Source organism: Protopterus annectens, chromosome 2.part0 (assembly GCF_019279795.1).
Source record: "Protopterus annectens isolate FY-2018-M chromosome 2.part0, PAN1.0, whole genome shotgun sequence".
In the NCBI taxonomy this organism is placed as follows: Eukaryota; Metazoa; Chordata; order Ceratodontiformes; family Protopteridae; genus Protopterus; species Protopterus annectens.
Genome location: NC_056728.1, coordinates 147,212,208 through 147,232,207, shown reverse-complemented (window position 1 = coordinate 147,232,207; position 20,000 = coordinate 147,212,208). Strand labels below are relative to the sequence as shown.

The following is a 20,000-nucleotide window of genomic DNA, read 5'->3' as shown; positions in this document are numbered from 1 at the left end:
TAAACAAGGATTTATGTATCATTTCTTAACACAATGAAGTTAAAATTTTGCTGACTATACATATTAATTGGACAGATCTAAATGATTCAATTTTTGTTTAGACTTACTTTTGGAGGTAGCATAAAGATCATTGTTTTGTGTTTCTGTACAAAAGTATATTACATTAAAATATAGTGCAGTTCTATTCTTTATATAATATTAAGCTGGGATTCATTGATAAACTATATGTTGTAAATCTTAACATATTTGCATAGCAAAATACTGTAATATTAGAAATAAAATGTTATCCTTGTGCTAGCATTATTGCTATAGAAACAAAAGTAACAGTTTTGCACAGCTGCTGTAGGACAGTTCTAACAAAGCATTAATTTTCAGGTTTAAATTCTGAGATTGCAAACATCTCTTCTCATGGAGCAGCATTAAAAAATGCAAGCTGGAACAAACAGTTTGTGGTATAAAATAAGGAGCATTGTTTGAAACATCTTTGTTTGTCAAGTATGTTACCATTTCAGTTCTAAGCATTCCACAGAAGCAGTTTGTTTCTTTCCTTAGTCACATGTGCTACACTTAAGGAAGCTATGTAGATCTGTAAAATAGGAGATAAACACAGAAGCAAAAACATTTACCTTTAACTTTCTTGTATTTTTTATACCATCTTCCAAACTCCTGGCACTTTGTGGCTGAGACGTTTGCATAGTATGTGCTGTTCACAATTGAGGAAATCATACTCTGGGGAGATACAAAAATGAGATATCATAGCACTGTTTCCATGTGACGGCACAGAGTGAAGGCAGAATGATCAGAAACAATCTAAGCAGTTACATGAAAGAAATGTGAACATGCGAGCTACAAACTAAGACAAGTTATAATATAATGCGTGTTTCTTAGTAATTCCTAAACAACTATTGCCACAAGGCATACTAATTAGATTAAGCCAAATAGCACATGACTTTTTCATACATAAAGAAAAGTTGTAGTACTTTCAAAAATACTGTACCTTACGTCTCTGAAATTTCTCTTATTTTATCTTTCTTTCCTGTATGCGCTTAGTTCTTGAATTTATTTGCAGAAAATGCATAAGTAAACATGCATTGCAACAAGTACATATGTGTACACAGAGGTTGTGCAATGAATAAGGTACATGATTATACAGTTAATTTAACTAAAACTCCATGGAAGAAAATAGATTACTGTGAGGTTTATCTAAGCTCTGTATGCTGAATCATGAAAACACAAGCCAAGTAAGGAAGGTAGAAGCATATAATGCTTCAGACACGTGCATGCGCAGGTCTAGTACTGGACGATTTTGATTTTTAGATGCTGTTACCTGTTGCTTTTGTCTTATTTATATTGATTTATTGCCAAATTACTTCCAAAGCTAAAGTATTATAAAAATGTTAGTGTAGCGCTATCTTTACTAGAGATGACTGTCATTTTGTTGTGCACAAAGAGATACTTCCAGGCAGCAAATTAATTTATACACATTATTATTACTCAATACTCAATGCCGCGGTGGTACGGCAGTAGCTTTGTTACCTCACAGCAAGAGGTTCTCCTGTTCAATTCTCGGCTTGGCTTTGGAGTGCCTTCTGTGTGGATTGTGCATGTCCTCCCCGTGGTTGGGTAGCGTTCGAAAGACATGCGTGTGTAAATGGGCATGCCTTCGTTGAAGGTTGGGCATCGAGCTGGCACCTTGGCATTTCATAAAAATCTACTGCCAATCATTAGCAGACTGGAGTTCCGCTGTGGCGACCCCTTACCGGGAAAAAGCCGAAAGACAAACAACAACAACAACAACAACATTACTCAACAATATATTCTACACAAACTCAAAATGCTAAAGTGAGCCAACACAAAAGACGTTGTTGTAGAAGGAGCATATGCACTCAGAAACTCACTAATAAAGATTACTAAACCCATCACTAGCAAAAGTGAGGTAGGATAGGCGTGGAATGTAATCTGGTACAAATGAGTTTTGGGAATATTATCCAAGCAAAAGTTTGCCATAATTTGGCCTTACTTTGTGCTAATTATAGTTTTATTCATGCTTTGTAAATGCCCCTTCATGTCACATAATGGTAAAAAATAGTGTTGTTTTGTGGGTTAAAGAAGGTGCCTGCCTTCTGTAAGTTATAAAAAATAACAAAAAGCAAAACCAGATGTTATACAGACAGTATCATTATGTCATACTTGTTATAATATGCTTTTACTGCATTATGAAGAACTGCTGACGAAGACACACTCACTTCTGCCCACATCAGTTATTTTGCGCACACAATGAAACGTATGATATGATCCAATTCTAAAATGTGACAATCGGATGGAATTTCTTCCATGTCTTTACACACACCTCTTTTTTTTCAAGACTTTAATTCTATTTCCTGCTTTAATTCAATCCAAATTATAACTGTTAATAGCTACAGAGCTTCTGTCACCTAGTGGGACAGGATAAGTCACTTCTGCCACAATGTTTATGTGAGTGAGTAAGGCCTACAAACTGTACATGTGACAACCTTCTTTATTATTGCCTTCAATCTAACAACTATACAAGGCTTTCAAGTTTCAAGTACAGCTCAGTCATGGGCGAAGGCTAAGATTTTCAGTTAAAGTTAAAATTCTGAGCTAGCACATTTTTATCTAGAAAGTTCTATGTGAGTGGCTCGCACTATTTATAATACTAGATTAATAATGACATTAATAAAAATATCGTTATTACCTTCCAAAAGTAGAAACTAATGTCACTGATGAACTAACCTTAATCAACAGAAGACAAGCAGATGGTTTATTTGATTTTTCCAGTGCAGAAGTATATTCATAAAATGTGATTCCTGCAGCCTCTAATATTTTTGCACCATTTCTAACAAAACATATGGATACTCGAAACTGTCAAACAGCTGTTCAGAGGTACATGCATTATTTCTTCTATACAAAACCTCTTCTGCAGTGCATATATCCATATTATTGCTAGCAGGAACAGACCATTTGTCTAACTAGTCTGCCCTTGTTTTGCTGCCAACACCCCACACTTCGACTCTGCTCCTTCATCTGCCCCAAGCCCTGTGGAATGCTTCAGTTCAGTTGTAATCTACCACCCTCTCTGACAGTACATCTTACACATTGACAACCTTCTTTTCAGTACTCAGATCAATATTGCCTTTATGGGTTATTTAACAGAATCACAAAGTGCAGTAAACTATACAGCTAGGCTACTGTGGTTATCCAGAAATGCAGCTTGAAATGTCACATGGTGACTAGTACTGCATTTATTTTTATTTTATTTTATTTTATTTATTTATTTTGGAATGAAGTGATTATCATAGGACATCTTGCAATTAGAAAACAATTACTGAAACATTCATTTTCATTGCCACAGTCTTAATGAGGCAGCTTCAAAAATATATTTGTGGCATCTCCAGAAGGCTTGCATGCTGGGACATTGGTTTTGTTGCAGACTTACTGAAAATGTTTTAAGAAGCTGGCTATATTTTTAGAATTCCCCCTTCCCCCTCCATGGGCAAGCATTCTATCATCTAGTAGTGAGTCACTTTTTTTCTTGATGTCTGCTACTTTAAATTACAGTTCTCATCTTGTACAATCAGAAAAAAAGATCTCTTATATAAATTGATTTAATGCTGAATAATCGTGTGTTTTATCTTAAAAAATTTACCTTTATGAAAGGCTAGCAATACACTCCAGAGATTGTGATAAGCATTTAATCGCCACCCTTCCTGTGCGACGCATGGCACTAAACCATAACCTGTGCTTCAGGAGTCACTCACTGTTTATGGTTATATCGTTTAATATTATATGAAGTACTATTTTCTTATGACAGTTTCCAGCAGCAGAAGAATGCATTCTCTTTAAAAGATCTAACAGATTAAAATGTTAACATGTCATCAGTATGTTTCCCTCCATTTAAAAAGACATAGCAATGCTTTTCTTTTCTTTATTTGATTTTTTTGTCTGTCTCCAGTTCTATCTCCTTACCCATAGCAATGCTTTTCTTTTCTTTATTTGATTTTTTTTTGTCTGTCTCCAGTTCTATCTCCTTACCTGTCTAATTTTGCAGCAGTGGCATATAAGTCCCTATTGTTGAGACTGTCATAACAACAAAAACATTTATGCTAAGCAATATGATAAGGCAGGTATCAATCTGACTGGAATTCTTGTAAGCATTAGTCATTCAAGTTTTGCAAATTCCACACATGCCAGAAAACATTGATTCATAACATATTGGCAATGCTGAAGAAATATTTATATTTTACATTCCCAGGATTCCTCTGTTTGTTTATTTTGTTTCAAGTATAGTACTGCAAAACTGGCATGTAAAATACTCCTCGCAGGAACATCAGAATACATTTAGCTTTTTATCTAGTCAAAATAAACAAGCCAAGTAGTTACAAAAATGAAGTTCTCATGCTACCCTTTATGTCCCATTTTTATGTATCTAAGATTAGATTTTAAACCATGCTACCTTTGAAAAGAAGGCAGCGCATCTGGAATCTCACAGAATACTTTAAGGAGATGGTTCTTTGAAAAACTTCACTTATGAATATGCAGAAGTTGGCCTCCTTAAACAATACTTTCAACAAGATATAAACCAACTTTCTTCTGTTTAGCTTTAGATACTGCATTAATGCTTGCCTCAATTACCAGCTACCAAATCACTCTGTGTATCCAAAAATGAAAATGCAAAAGAGAAAGAAAAAGCGATAGATGCAGTTAAAAGAAAGAATGTTTATTATTGATGTATTCCTGTATCTATTTCTGCACATGCTTATTTATTTTGCTAAGCATTTAGTTACACTAACCACAAAGGACCAGAGCAAACATTCACTTGTTTTATGTTTGTTTGTTTACCAACTAAGAGAAGTGATCAACAAGACCTTTTCAATCCATAACCTAGGTTCAGGGGTGAGTAGCAAACTGTGGCACATTTAATGACGCCATATACCAGAGCAATCTAGAATAGTTACAGAACACAGGAAAAGAAAGTGAATCACTAAGTTAGATGAAAAGGTCTGAGAACAGTAGGTGAACTTTCAATCTGTCTTTAAAAACAATAGCCAGATATGGTATTACAGATACAACATATGATGACAAAGTCTTATCATCTAACTGGGTTATCACTGGGAGACAGAAAAACATGAAAGGCTGCTAACATCCCACCAAAATGCAGCAATCTGCTCTGTACAGTAGTATGAATTTTTGACAACAGAAGGGAACATAAATCAATTGTGATTATTTTTAAATACTGGACTGTATTGCCACTATCAGTTGCAGCACGGAAGGCTAGATTCTGATGGCAGGAAAAGCCTGCTTGGAACACCAGCAGTGCAGTATTTACTCCTACTGCATCAGCTGCAGATGAACCCAATTAATAGCACATAGTTTTTTTGTTTTATCCAGCATCTTATGAGAACCTCATAATGTTTTGCTTTTACATAAATTATTGAATTCTTCTACTATTTGTATATCTTTGATCGGCAGCTAGCCTAATCAGTAAAGCACCAACAAAATGTAACAAATTAATATGAAACACTATATAAATAGGTCTAGAGAATACACTCATTCTAAATACAAATTCTGTCTTAGTTGTGCTATTAAAATGGTATGCAGGTACTTTCCAAGAATTTTCAGTAAGAGTGTTAATAAAAACAAATATAAAAGAAACAAACCTTTTTTTTCCTCCTGTAGTCTGCAAACAGTAAAACCAAAGGATACCACATTGAACGTTACTGTGATTGCTGTTACCATGGGCTGTGTGTCTTTTTTGATATTGCTTAGTTATGCTTTTGTTACTGACTTTAATATTTGTTTGAGAATTACCATAAATCCATTAGTACTTTGGTAGTCAGAACAGAGGTATATGGCTTGGAAAGACTTTAAAGAGAAAAATATTTTTAGTAAGCTAAGCTTCAATTGTTCTTATTAAAAAGATGCAGAAATTACTCAGAAGAGGTTAAGCAACAAAATATGAGATAGAATATAAAAACTGAAGTTATCTATTTATCTGTTCCAAAATGTGCTAGCAGCTGCAGTTTTAGTCTTTTAATATCCTACTTTCTTTGTATGTGTGCACAATTGTGAGTGTGTATGCGTGCATGTTTTGTGTGTGTGCACATATGTATGGGTGTGTGTGTGTATGTGTGAGTGTGTGTGTTTGTAAGCGCGTGTGTTTGCATGCATCTGCATGTGGGTGGGTGTGGGCATGTGCATGTAACTGTGTGTGTGTGTGTGTGTGTGTGTGTGTGTGTGTGTGTGTGTGTGTGTGTGTGTGTGTGTGTGTGTGTGCGTGTGTGTGCATGTGTGTGTGAGTGAGAGAGCAAATACTAAGAGATAAGAGTAGAACTGTCAGCTTATTTACACTAGAATCAGGGAAAAAATTGCATTATTTTTAGGAGTATTTTTTATTTAGAAATCCTTTTAAAAAATATTTAAATTAACATGCATTTTCTGAAGAACAGCATTTCTTTAATTACTGATACTGTTTACTGACAGCAGTCATTCATTACTACTATAAAATTACAAATTTAATGAGGGACTGAACAAAATGTGGCCTTAAAATCAGGGATGTCCCTGAAAATGAGGTACATTAAAAGCTATGGATGCAAGCAGTCTGCAACTTGTTTTAAGATGCCCATTATTTATTTCCATCCAATACCTTATCATATTTCATTTATTGATATTTTCATTCTCCCATTACTCATTAATAAAGTTCAGATTCATACGACAGCCAGATTCTAGACCATCACTCATAGCGCTATTTTCACATATTAAATGCATATTTTGTAGGTTAGTGAATCATTTTGAAAATACAGTGTCTCAGAACAAGGGACCACTTACTCATAAAGTAGGGAGCACCAAAACCTTTTCAGATAAAAAATTGGGGTAATACTACCCCCACCCTCTAACACCCAGGCAATGCAGATATGTTTTCATCTCCAAGTATCATCTACCATATGACCTAAATAGTGTAATCTTGCATCCATTGTTGATTTATTTATTAATGAATTGCCTTTTGTTTACCATGTGGTTCAACTGGTCACTCGGGCCCATTTTCAGCTGAGGCCTGGGGTAAAGCTCCATCAGAGCTACAAAAACTTACAAAAATTACAAAGAGTTTATAGAGAAAAAAAAAACAGTTTCCTAACAGTAGAAACAGGGTTTTAGCATCATCTAGTGGGTAATACAATCAAGACAAAGGCCAATACAATTTGATTTCGATAGGAGTGTTATACAGTAATAAACAGGTTGCATTTATATATACACAATATACAAATTTCATTTACATAGGAGTGATGAAAAGCAGTATACACTTATAAATGTAGATAGGATTTGTTTACATTTACAGGATAAGGTAGGAGAGCTGGAGACTTAGGGGTTGGTGACTGTCTAGAGATCTGAGAGACAGTTAGTCAGGGTGTGAACAAGAACAGAGCCAGGAGGAGTTTAGGTGCTCTTTTTAGGTTGTGCTTAAAGCTAGAAACATAGTTGTCCTGTTTTAGGGGGATAGACAGGAAGTTCCACAGTCAGGTGACATAGAATGAGTCTAGTGAGTCTCCAGCTGTATTATGGGATTTGGCAGTTATTAGCAGGTTCTGATTACCTGAGCAAAGACAACGTGATAGGGAGAAGTGCTTGAGAATGTTTTGTACAGAAGGGCATTAGTGCATTTTATGTATTATTTGGCAGGCAATTTGAAGCTGAGTGAATGTAAGGTGAATAGGTAGTTCTAGCCAGTTGAACATCTTTAGCATTAAGCAGTGGACTGTACAGTAGGATGCATTAGCTGCAAATTTGGCTATTTTGTTAAAATGCCTTTAATTTCTTTAGTAGGGTGACCTGAATGTTGGTTAATATGGGTGCTGCATAGACAAGAAAAGGGAGATGACAGGATAATGCAATGGATTGATAGAAGTGGAAATCTTACAACAGCATTATACTGATGTGAACAGAAAGCATTAAAGTATTAAAGCATTAAATCTATCAGAGTTACAGTCCAAGAGAATGCTGTCGCTTGCTGCTTGTTTTGCTATTTACAGGTATGAGTTGCTTGTCTTGGCTAGGACAAAACTGTTTGTGACCAGTAGCAGTTGCCAGCAAAGAAGGTGAAAATATAAGCAAATGATAACTCATAACTTTGACAATCAAGAAATTCTTGATAAGTTCAGAGTGGATAGGGACATTAAAAGGGTCTTAGTGGGCAAATCTGACTTATATAGGGGTAATGGAGGAATGCATGGACTTACTATCCCTGTGGAAACTAAGATATGAAACTACCTCACTATACTTGCTCTGGGTACCTTCCAGAGACAGACTAGGGACAGGCTGGGGATTTCAAAGGCTTATGCCTCTAGGATACTCTGGCAATTAATGGATGTACTCTTGGCATATGTGGATTAGTACATCTATTTCCCAGTGTCATTTCAAGATAGAGCCAGGACGATGTGCACCTTTTATTGGATGTCATGTTTCCCTGAGGTATGCAGGGTGATAGATTGCACATTTGTTGCAATTCAGGCCCCTTCTGAACCACAGGTTGAGCATCACCACAGTAAGAAAGGGTACTATTCCATCAATGGGCAAGTAGTGTATGATGCATAGAGGTGCATCACTGTGTCTGCCCAGCATCCTGGCAGTGCACATGATTACCATATCTGGTACACTAGCTCAATCTACCACCCCTTCTCTGCATGGTAGGATGCCCGATGCTTTTCTTTTTGGTAATTGGAAAAATAATTGTTTTATATTGTATCTAAGTAGTTATTCGTATTAAAATGTATTGCTGAATACTAAACATTTTTTTGTTTTGTTTCCCCCAGCCTTCTATCTCTCTCACTTAGTTTTGTTTTTTCATATGATGCTGGATATCTGCTGGAGCCATGGCTCATGACACTAGTGAGAAGTCTAAGCGGAGATTCAGAGGAGATGTATAACACATCCCTGTCGCAGACCTGCATTGCCATTGAGAGGGTCTCTGGCCTCCTGAAGAACCATTTCAAGTGTCTGGATAAGTCTGTGGTGCCTTTCAGTATGACCTAGCTACTGTATGCAGGATGTTTATTGTCTGTTGCATTCTGCATAACATGATCCTGTGGCAATCTGATGGTGAAGTGACCCGTGCTGTCACTGCAGCTTCCAGTTCCAGTCCCACTATGATTAATGATGACAAGCTGGCAGCAGTAGTAAGAGAATCCATGTGGCAGACTCATGCATGGCATATAGCTGTGCAGGTAAATATATGGTATCTAGTCCAGAACTCTGGACCGTGACATTCAGGATTGTGTTTCCTTCCTTGTAAAAAACATATTGAGTATAATTGATGCATGCAGTGATATCTCTGGGCTATGCTGTCACCGTTCATCTGACATTCTCTCTCATCTTAAAATATTATTTTTTATTTTTTGAAAAGTTACTCATATTATTCTGGGTTAAAATGATGCCTGAGTACTGACTGCATCCTGTTCAGTGATGTGGTAAGGCATCAGAAAATCAATAATCATAAGTATAAGTATAGAAGTGCTGAATATCCTCAACATTTCAATATTTCATGAGTTGATGCACTAAAATTGAATGAAAAATTATTATACTATTTTTATATTGTATTTATGCCATTTCTTCTCAAATTCTGTTTACTGCAGTGCTTCACATCAGATTATTTTTATGTTGTCATACACGATAGCTTGTGACTTCAGAGACATAAAAATATCCTTTGTGCAGCGGGGAGGGTGAAGTGGCAGCAGTGCAAGTTTACATACTCGTTTTAGTCTCTAATTTACATATTATATTTCTCTTGAAAATATTTGTGTATTGATACTTTTATGTTGCAAGTCACTGCCACCTGTATCAGTGATAATTTATATAACACTGTTTTTTTTCTTTGATGGTTTATGCAGTAGGTCTACATTGATGAAATGCATGAATTTCCAAAGTTGGGTGCATAACACCCCATCCCAAATATTTTTTTTTATTATATGCCCATTCAAGTTAAACATTCAGCTGTGTATTTGAAGGTGAAAGTGTAAAGTTAAAGAATTGTCAGATGTGATTGAAGTAGTTCAAGATCAAATGAGTCATATATGTCACCTAAAGATAGGATAGGTGATGGTACAAGTGATTTTGAAGTGGGGCGACCATTAGAACTGCAAGGTGAGTTAGTCCAATGTCATGACCTACTTGATGCAGGTGATCCTGCAGTCACTGATCTGACAGTGCTGCATGACCATTAGCTTTAATGGGAGATTGTACATGAATGCCGGTATGGCCTGCTGAAAACTCTGTTGTGCTTGTTCACCTTGACTACATCCGTTACTTTCCTGAAAAGCAATGGTATTGTCATGTCATCTCCCCCCACATGTCTGGACAGTACCCCGTCCTCATTACCTAGCAAGACTGACTCTTGATTGAGTGTGGTAAGGCCTAACTAGTGCACAAATGGAGTCAGCCATGGATACTTAGTGTGCCACCATACTATGTTCCATGTGATCATAGCATTGTCCCTACTCTGTACCATTTTGTTCTCCAAATTTATTGATATAGTGGAGCTGTTTGTTTCTGATGCTGACCCTGTAAAAAATTATTTGAAAATATTACTGATAATAAACAGCATATACTACTCTATGCTCATAAAGGACTGAGTGGGACACTTAGCATGCACACTGCCTTCATTACCATTCTGTGCTGATGTACAAGGTTCACCTATTAATAGTCACATGTTTAATGTAATAATTCTTGTCAGCATTCAATACTCTATATAAATATATGTTACTGTTTTTACACCAACCTTCATGAACAGATGGGTTTTGCTGCTGCAGATATTGGTAATGTCCACCAATGTCCACACCACCTCTAATTATTCCTGTGTCACTATCTTCTTTGTCAAAGGCATCCCCACAGATGGATAGAAGGTATTCCACATCTGGTGTTAATCAAATAATTCTCAGAGGCCCTCCCCCATAGTGCTATGGAAAATTGCATTCTGCCTAGCCTTGCTTTTAGCATGTCCTACCATATCATTTACCCTCTTCATGCACTGTGTTATTTCTCAGTTGCTACCATCCACTGCATTAATGTCGAGAAGTACTTGATTCCAGGCCTTGGTCCTCTCGGCTCATTTTGGTCCCTTTTACCAAATAGAAGATTCCCATATGCCTAAGGACTGCCATGAGGACATGATTTTCCTCATTGCTGATGTTATTCTTTCTCTGCTTTGATCCCGTATTTTCCATCATTACTGCATGTTAATAGAGGGCCACAGTTACACAAATAATTTTTTTGAGGTAATCATCTTTTAAACTAAAAAACACTGGCCAAATGTGCCTGCCACCTTCATAAAAATGTTAGCTAACAAACACACATAGTTCTATACAGACATCTAAATATAGCCAAGTAATATTGAGACATATTACTTGTAGTGCATTCAGGTCATTAAAGCAATCAGTTTTATGACAAAAATCCATCCTCCCCTACCCTCTACCATTGTCATGCGTTCAAAATGCTGCCATTTTTTTATTCATCACTGTCACTCAGAAATCTCCCAGTAAATACACATGCATGTTGATATCCGTACCACTGCAGAACTTCACAATTAAATGACCGCATTTATGCCATTTTTGCACAGTCACTAAATGATACCAAAGTAATAATTATTTTAAGTGATCAGTTATTATTTCTACTGCTTCTGTATTGAAATCCCACTTCTAAATGACAAAAAATCCAATTAGTTATTCACTTTCATCATAATATGCACATCATATATTTAAAAGTAACATTTCTTAACTTTAAGTCATGAACTGCACTTATTTTTAAGTATTTCTTACTAAATTATATTTTTTTAAATATTTTTTTACTTTAAAAAGTCTGCAGTATCCTAAGATGTTTGCCTCCTGCCTCAAACATCGGTGAAATAATATGGGGATGTTCAACTTCTCCACATACATTTAGGGCCATTTACAGATGTTTGATGCAAATTATGCCTTTTTTTATTTATCACTATGAATTGTAGTAATACGCAAATGTGTACAGCAACGTATGTGAGCACATCTGTCTTGGACTATCATGAGCACGTGCCCAGACTAACATAAATGTGATGCGGAAAGCTCCCCTGCCTGCATCACTCCTCAGCAGTGCCAAGCTTACTGTGCTAGCTCAGGAATGGTCCTAGATGAACCTAAATCAGAATATAGTTAAAAAAGAAACAAATGGAGTCATCTGAATGACAGTGTACACCAACATGAAGTATAATCCCTGCCCATCTAATGTCATATGTCACACTTTAGCACCTAAAACAATTCATTGAGTTCCTAAAACCTGTAATTAGCACATGCAGTAACATGTATTTCTCCCATCCCAAAAAGTACATAAATAAATAAATAATTGCTGCTGTACTACATGAGACATGTACACTTGGCATTAAGGTGCAATACTCCAAAATGCACTTTATACAATTACCAGCAGGAGTAGCAATTGTAAATCATATACCTAACCTTTATTCAATATATTTCAATTTTTATCCAGCATGTAAATGAAAGGTGGTTTCCTTTAGGAAAAAAAGTATGCGACAAAGCATTTTTGGTTCAACCAAACTTGCCAATAATATCAGTACCTGTTCTAATGCCCCTGCTAGTTAACTGGGTTTGGCTATGGTGATCTCACACCCCACAGGAAGTGATTCTGAACCTGAGAACTAACAGCCTTGGCCATACTTTCCTCATTCTGGTTCTGGAACCACCTGCGAAGGTATGACACCATGCTCTAAGCTGGTCTGACAAAGAGAACCTTATCATGCTCTATTTTCTTAATGATTCATATCAGGATAACTTCAAGGCATGCAGACGTGGCATCACCTGGAAGAAAGTAGATATTTTGTCAGGTGCTGTGTGACCACCTGTCATCCATAACAGGTATAACCTGCTGCGGGCTGCAATGCCATCACCATTATAGGTTCATGGGTTCATAGGTTGGTACTGGGCTATCTGCCCGAAGGCATATATTAGCCCAGCCACATTATGCGGTATTCACCTCCCCTTTAGTAGTTCCCTAGACCCTTGTACTAGCAGCTAGTACCCTTGTCCCCTATCTAGTAGTGCTGTTGGTGTGATCCCCGGTGTGAACTTTCTGTTACCCATCCACTCATCAAGGTTCCTCTTGAAGAGTGATAGTGAGGGGCTCTGCCTTATGTAGATCGGGACCCTGTTCCATAGTAAGGGAAGTCTCTGCGAAGGGAATCTATCCCTCCAGCATGCTCTATTCATTGTTGTGTTGAGGTTTATATCCCTAGAGCATGTAGCTCGAGTAGATTTGGTTTTGCTAAGATGGAGCATTATGATAACTGGCAGAAGTGTAGGGCTGACCAACTACCTGAGTCAGTAGAGCAGGCAGTGGAGAGAAGGACAGAGTTCTGTACTAAGTATAAAACTTTGTTTTTTAATGTTCACTATGTCATTGGAGCATATTAAACATAAAAAGTATAACAACTTTGCATAACCAAAGGTATTTCTTAAAAAAAATGTATAACTGCAAATATTATCCACAATGCTGTTATAAAAATGCAGAGTAATATCATAAACGTGTACACACATAAACTCATCTTTTGAAAAAGATATGGAGTACGTGTTAACATAAATTTCTTAATAAATACAAATGTGACATATGTTTACTAAAACAATAATTTGCATGTTAGCTCAGTTAATCAAAGGCATAATATATGTGGTGGATTACAAGAAGTAGTGAAAAAAATTGCAATTATACATTGTAATATAATTTATTTTTAATACCTCTCAACTGTCCAGATTTTTGTGGAATGTCCAGATTTTTGTCTCATAGTTTTGATCTGTTCCTCATAAAATTTGGGGTTTTCTGTTAAATCACTGGGATGATTTGGGGATTAAATTCACTAAATAATGGTATACCTTTGAGTTTCAGACTTCATATCCTTTGAAAAAATGCATGCTACAGAAATCCTGTTATTCTAGCAACTTTCTAAGTTTACAAGAGCAATATTTAAAATGTGCCCCGTTTTGGGGAATTTGTCCCCATTATGTGAGACTTTGCCCAGATGTCTTGTGCTAACAGGTTAAGAGGTATGATTTCTCACTATTGCATAAACTGACTCACTACATAGATTACATGAATCCAGTTTTGGGTAGACCACAGAAATATTACTCTAACAGTTGCTTTACTCAGTTGCTTGTTCCAATGTATTGTAACAGCATGTACAATATGGCTGACATCTCAGTCAGTCGCCAAACCCTAGTCAGAGTGGAGGCTGGGGGAAGACAAACTTGACATCTGCATTACTTATCAAATCAAACACATTTACACAGCAAAGGGAATGCAAATGTTCATGAATTGCTACATTTTTTTGTTTTTGAATAAGTTCAGCCTGAACACAGTGTTACGTACACACCATAATATGTTGAAAATAGCATTCCACCCACAATGCATAAATTTATTTTTCTCTTGCATGACAGGGAATATTGGAACAGTATTATAACAATTCATACAGGTATGCATATGTAAATCAAATAATAAATAAGTAACCACTGCACTGAATTCATTATCTGATGTATGTATGTATGTTTGTATGTATGTATGTGTGTGTGTGTGTGTGTGTATATATATATATATATATATATATATATATATATATATATATGTATATGGGTCCCCTTTATTGTTGAGACGATATGATCGAGTTTCTGAAAACTCAAAACGTTTGAATAGAGATCGCAGAACAGTGAGGATAAGGGAACTTACCCTTTTCCCCACTGTAATGCAATCTCAGAGTTGGTTTATATAATATTCAGGGTATGTGTGGGGTGCAGCCCCCACATGGTTGGCTTGCCCCCTGCAAAAAACATAGAATAAAATGTATATTTTTTGTTGTTTTTGAAGTTTTGAGTTTTCAGAAACTCAATTGTATCATCTCAACAATATGGATTTAGAGTTTATGATAACTCAAGCTTCTGACATAGACCAATGTACTTCAGGAATGCCTAAAAGAAATGTGCTGTCAGAAACTGATTTTTTCATTAGAAAATCTACTTGATTTTTTTGGATTATTACAGGCAAGAAAGACAGAATGTGACAACTCAAAATGTTTCATGACAGTTAAATATAACATTGCATCAAAAGCTAAAACATTGGAACAAAACCAGCAGACTGAATTCAAAATAAAAACTCTGTGGCATTTTAATGGTAAGAATGTAATGTAATGTGTTAAGATGGCTGAATATTTTTTGAAAAAAATAAGCACCTATTAAAAGTATCAGTAGCACAACATGCAGCACATTTGCCTTTGTTGCAGACAGCTGTGGGTTCTATTCCCACAAAAGGTGTACCACTTGTTGGTACTGCAGCGCATTCCTGAGTATCCTGTCTTTCAAAAGAGATGTTAAACTGAAGCCCCATCTGCTTGAACCAGTGGTAACCCAGGAGGATAGAAAAGATCCCCATAACATCTATTGAAAAAAAAAGTAGATTAACTTCCCTGATGTTCTAGTCAAATTTTCCCTAGTAGTATAAATACTACCTTGGGTCTCACCTGAAAAGAGGCTACTAATATAGTGAGATGAACCTGGTTAATAAAAGGATAAATAATTAAATAAATAGCAGAACAGCAAATGGTAATTAAAATATATAGCAGATCTGACAAGAAAGAGAGAAAGCTGATTGGCTGAAAACAAAAATCCTTTCTTCTAAAATCTAAGTTGATGGATAGCATACAAGTCATATTTAGCCATTAGTATAAATTGCTACCTCCATATTTGTGAGTACTTCTGTATCTGTAATTGTTGTCATATATCTTAAGTCAAAATTTATACATTAGCCTTCTTCAAATCTTTTTTCTCTAGTTGGAGATATACAAAAATCGCATAAAATGGTTATAATGCTGCTCAAAAGAGCATCAAGAAAGTCAATGGCTCCCATAATCCTTCTTGCAAATCCTACCGGAATCTGATAATTTGGCAGTATTTCATTTTGCAACTCTCTCTTACATGTAAGTGACTCATCCAACACAGCATGAGTGGAACCAGAAAACCACTGACTCCCCCCATACTCCCAGAATAAGCATGATCAGCTCTCTGGAGAAAAGGGAAAACCCCGTAAGGGGATTCTTTCGCCACCTAATATTTCCCCCCATGGTGATCTTTCAAGCTAATCTACTGTTGCCAACTGGCTATTCTTGTCCAAATTCTATCTCTTACATTAATCGCTTCAGACTAGACATTATTTATCTCAGGCTTTGGTATACATAACATCAAAAATGAACTCTATAGAGGCTTGCCGTATAATAGATGGTAAGCAAACAAAGGAATTATGAAATATTTGTCCATACTTTTCAAAAACTGTCCTTGCTACTTCATTGTTACTGGATCACAACTTCCCATCATCCCTAACTAATGCTAGTACTTTAGATGTATAATCAGAGGCCATTTTTATAAAAATGTGTAGTCATTAATTACGGATATGTATTTTGCATTTTATTTTTACCATGTACAGTTTCAATTTGCAGTTCCTCACTTCAGTGTTGTACCTTACTGGAATCCCTTGCTTGTTTTCCTCATCGCTTGCCTTTTTCATTTCCATAGCATGTCAGTCTAATAACTTTTTCTCTCCTTTAATACTGTTTTATACAGTGAACAACCTTCACAGAGGCCCAGAAGTTTGTTTACATGGTGTTCTACTTTTCTGTTCTAGATGTCAAAGCACGAAGACTTCATTCCAGTTCCCATAAGCCAGTTCTTCATTAACTGCCTTACAATTTCTATTAGTAAGTGCTCAGTGTTGAACTTTAACTGAGGTTGTAATAACATTAATAAAGTCACTATGTTCTGGACACTGATGCCTAAAAGTACACACACTCTTGATAGCTTATCAATATAAACTTCTAGTAAATGATTTCCTCTGGTGTTCTGTGCTATAACTAGTTTTAAACCAAAACTGGTTCCTGAAATCATAAGAAACCGGTAGAGGCTATTGTATGTATCTACAACCATGAATACCATATTAAAATCATTGTACAAGGTTCAGTACATAAGAACAAGTCTAGATTTCTGGTATTTGCTGATCTGTACCATGTAGATATGAATACTGTGGAGATGAACACAACATAGCTATTACAATAATGGGCAGATACGTACAGCAATATAAAAGACATCAGCTTACTCTTTCAGTTTATTTTCTTGTTTTCAATTTTTTAAGGTGTTTGGAACATTCAACCCTGCAACCCCCACAACCCCTGCTACTTATATATACAAACTCTGAGACCGCACAACAGTGAGGGAAGGGTAACCTTCCCAGTTCCAACTATAGTGCAATCCCCACTCAAAATGTTGAATCCACAACAGCGAATGCTAGTGTGCATTCGCTGTTATGACTTCAACATTTTTTTTCTGCAATCTGAAATCTTGGGACGCGACTTTTGACAATTTTCCATCGCTCATTACAGGTACAACATTTTGATGGTAATCCTATATTTATATATATATATATATATATATATATATATATATATATATATATATTTATATAAATATATATATATGTGTGTGTGTGTGTGTGTGTGTATGTGCTTTTATTATGCAAAACTCTCACATGTTGAAATCTGTTTCATTGATACACTTTGGTCAACAAAACAGATATCCAACAGGTTGTGAGATTGACACTCCCTAGGGTTGGGGAATTTGCCCCTTCACTTGCCCCAGGCATTGTAGAATTTTAGAGTTAGTATATATAATTGTCAGAGGGTGTGGTGGGTGGTAAAAACAGTAGTTTTTCTTTTACATGGTGCAAGGTTGAGCCTTACGGCATGTATCTTAGAGTGTTGATCTTTTTTTTTTTTCATCCTTTTGCAGTCAATATTTTTAGTGTTTATGTACTGAAGCCCTGTAAGATATATATATATATATATATATATATATATATATATATATATATATATATATATATATATATGTGTGTGTGTGTGTGTGTGTGTGTGTGTGTGTGTGTGTGTGTGTGTATAATGTATATATTTATATATATAGAGAGAAAGAGAAACAGATACACTTTGGCGGTGTAGTGGACTTACCTTTAACATGCAGGTGCAGAGATGATTGCCACCTTGCCAGAAAACCTAAAGTGAGTTGTAAAGGAAATGGATTCTAGATCAGTTGCAAGTTAGCAATCTACTTGAATAATACATTTCAGCCATTCATAGGGAAAGTTCCCCTAGACCCCCCCCCCTCTCTTCATGAGCTAACAGTCCTGTGGTACTGACCACAATTCTTGTCTCTTCAAGGAGTCTTTAGTGTTGCGGATTGTGCTGTCCACCCCCCCTCCCCCACAGAATAGGTGAGTTGGTATGAGCCCCTTCCACCCTCCCTAGTTGGCTGATCAAGTACCCCGACCACTAAGTGATCTGAGGTCACCTGAAATACAACAAGGGCTATATCCCTTTGGTTACTACCACAGTCACCTCCTTGGTATAATGTAACACATGACAGATGACCAGACATACACCTTTAAAATTCTAATAAAGCATAGTGCTGCCAAAACATTTTAAACCTAACCTAACCTAAATAAAAAATAGCCAATACATTAGTTATTATACCCTTAGAAACTGATATATTCCTTTCCAAAGTGATAATCACTCAGGGAATTCAGCACAAAACAGATAACAGTCCTTAAACTTTCAATACAGTGTGATGCCTCCAGCTTTGAACCATACAGCCTTCTGAGCAACTGACAAATAATATTTCTCTGTAGTGTCATTGGTAGATTATAGAACACTCCAACATCTTTACATATGTTTAATTTAAAAATGAGGATGTTGCAAGCCAACATTGACATCATACATTTAACAAACTTTTACTGCTTTGTTACCACATGTGGAGGTACCTTTAAAAACAGAGAAAGTATTTTGTTGTGCTTTATGGAAAGTAAATATGCCTTTTTGTCATATATTGAACAATGCATTTTTTTTTTGGTTTATGTAAACTGCCAGCAGCTATATTTTGTGTTTGATGGAAGATTTCTCAGTTTCATGGTACAAATCTAAGGGTTCATCCAGCTATCCAAAACAGAACAAAAAAATTACTGCACCCACATACAGATTAACTCCAAGATTGCACAGTATTGGGGAAGGGCACATTCCTCAGTTCCAACAACTGTGCAGTCTTGCACAACTTTTCGACCATCTGCTTAGTCAACAAATTTTGTTGACTAAACAGATGTCAACCAAACATAGTTTTGAAAAAATTTGGTGCTCACATTCTCTCAAAAAGGTCTGGGCACAATCAGAGGTGGAACGAGACATAACGACAAGGGACCATGGTCAGCTCAGCCATCAGGGGAGGGGGGAATGGGTCACTGCAGTACAGCTATCTCAGTATACATGAGGGAAATATCAGATCTGCTTTTAATTAATGTATAATTATCTGAACCCCACGCAAAATGTGTGTTTAAATGCATCGGATGTTGAGATAAGTTTATACTGGTGATGGACTTGATGCCAGCAACAACCTACTCACCAGTCCAGAGGACATCAAAGGCAGATGGAAGGAGTATTTCCAGCAGTTTCTGAATGAAGAAAACACCACAAAAGCTGTACTGCCCCAGAAACAGCCTACGATGAGAGAAGAGGAGGAGTCCACCCTAGAAGAAGTAAGAACAGCACTAACGAAGATGAAGTCAGGGAAAGCAGCAGGCTCACATGAGGTCACAGCAGATATGATAAAGATGACGGGCGAGATAGGAGAGAAATTGCTCCTGAGGGTACTAATAGCAGTGTGGAGAGAAAGGCATATCCCAGATGATTGGAGAATAAGCATACTCGTGCCAGTGTACAAGAACAAAGGGGACATCCACAACTGTGAGCAGTACAGAAGCATCAAACTCCTATCACATTGCATGAAAGTTCTGGAGAGGGTGATTGATAAATGGATATGCAGAGTAGTAGACTGTAAGATGCGAGATGAGCAGTTTTGATTCAGATCAGGATGCAGCACAACTGA

At 36.5% G+C, this 20,000-nt stretch overlaps 1 protein-coding gene across 3 annotated transcripts in view; it reads right to left on the bottom strand.

Moving 5' to 3' along the window:
- Nucleotides 1-20,000, bottom strand: part of SATB2 (SATB homeobox 2) — a 419,213-nt gene that overhangs the window by 200,092 nt on the left and 199,121 nt on the right. For all 3 annotated transcript variants that reach the window (XM_044060638.1, XM_044060639.1, XM_044060640.1), the window contains exon 6: nt 627-729. In XM_044060638.1, coding sequence (XP_043916573.1) covers nt 627-729 — 103 coding nt within the window. The remainder of the gene's footprint in view (nt 1-626; nt 730-20,000) is intronic.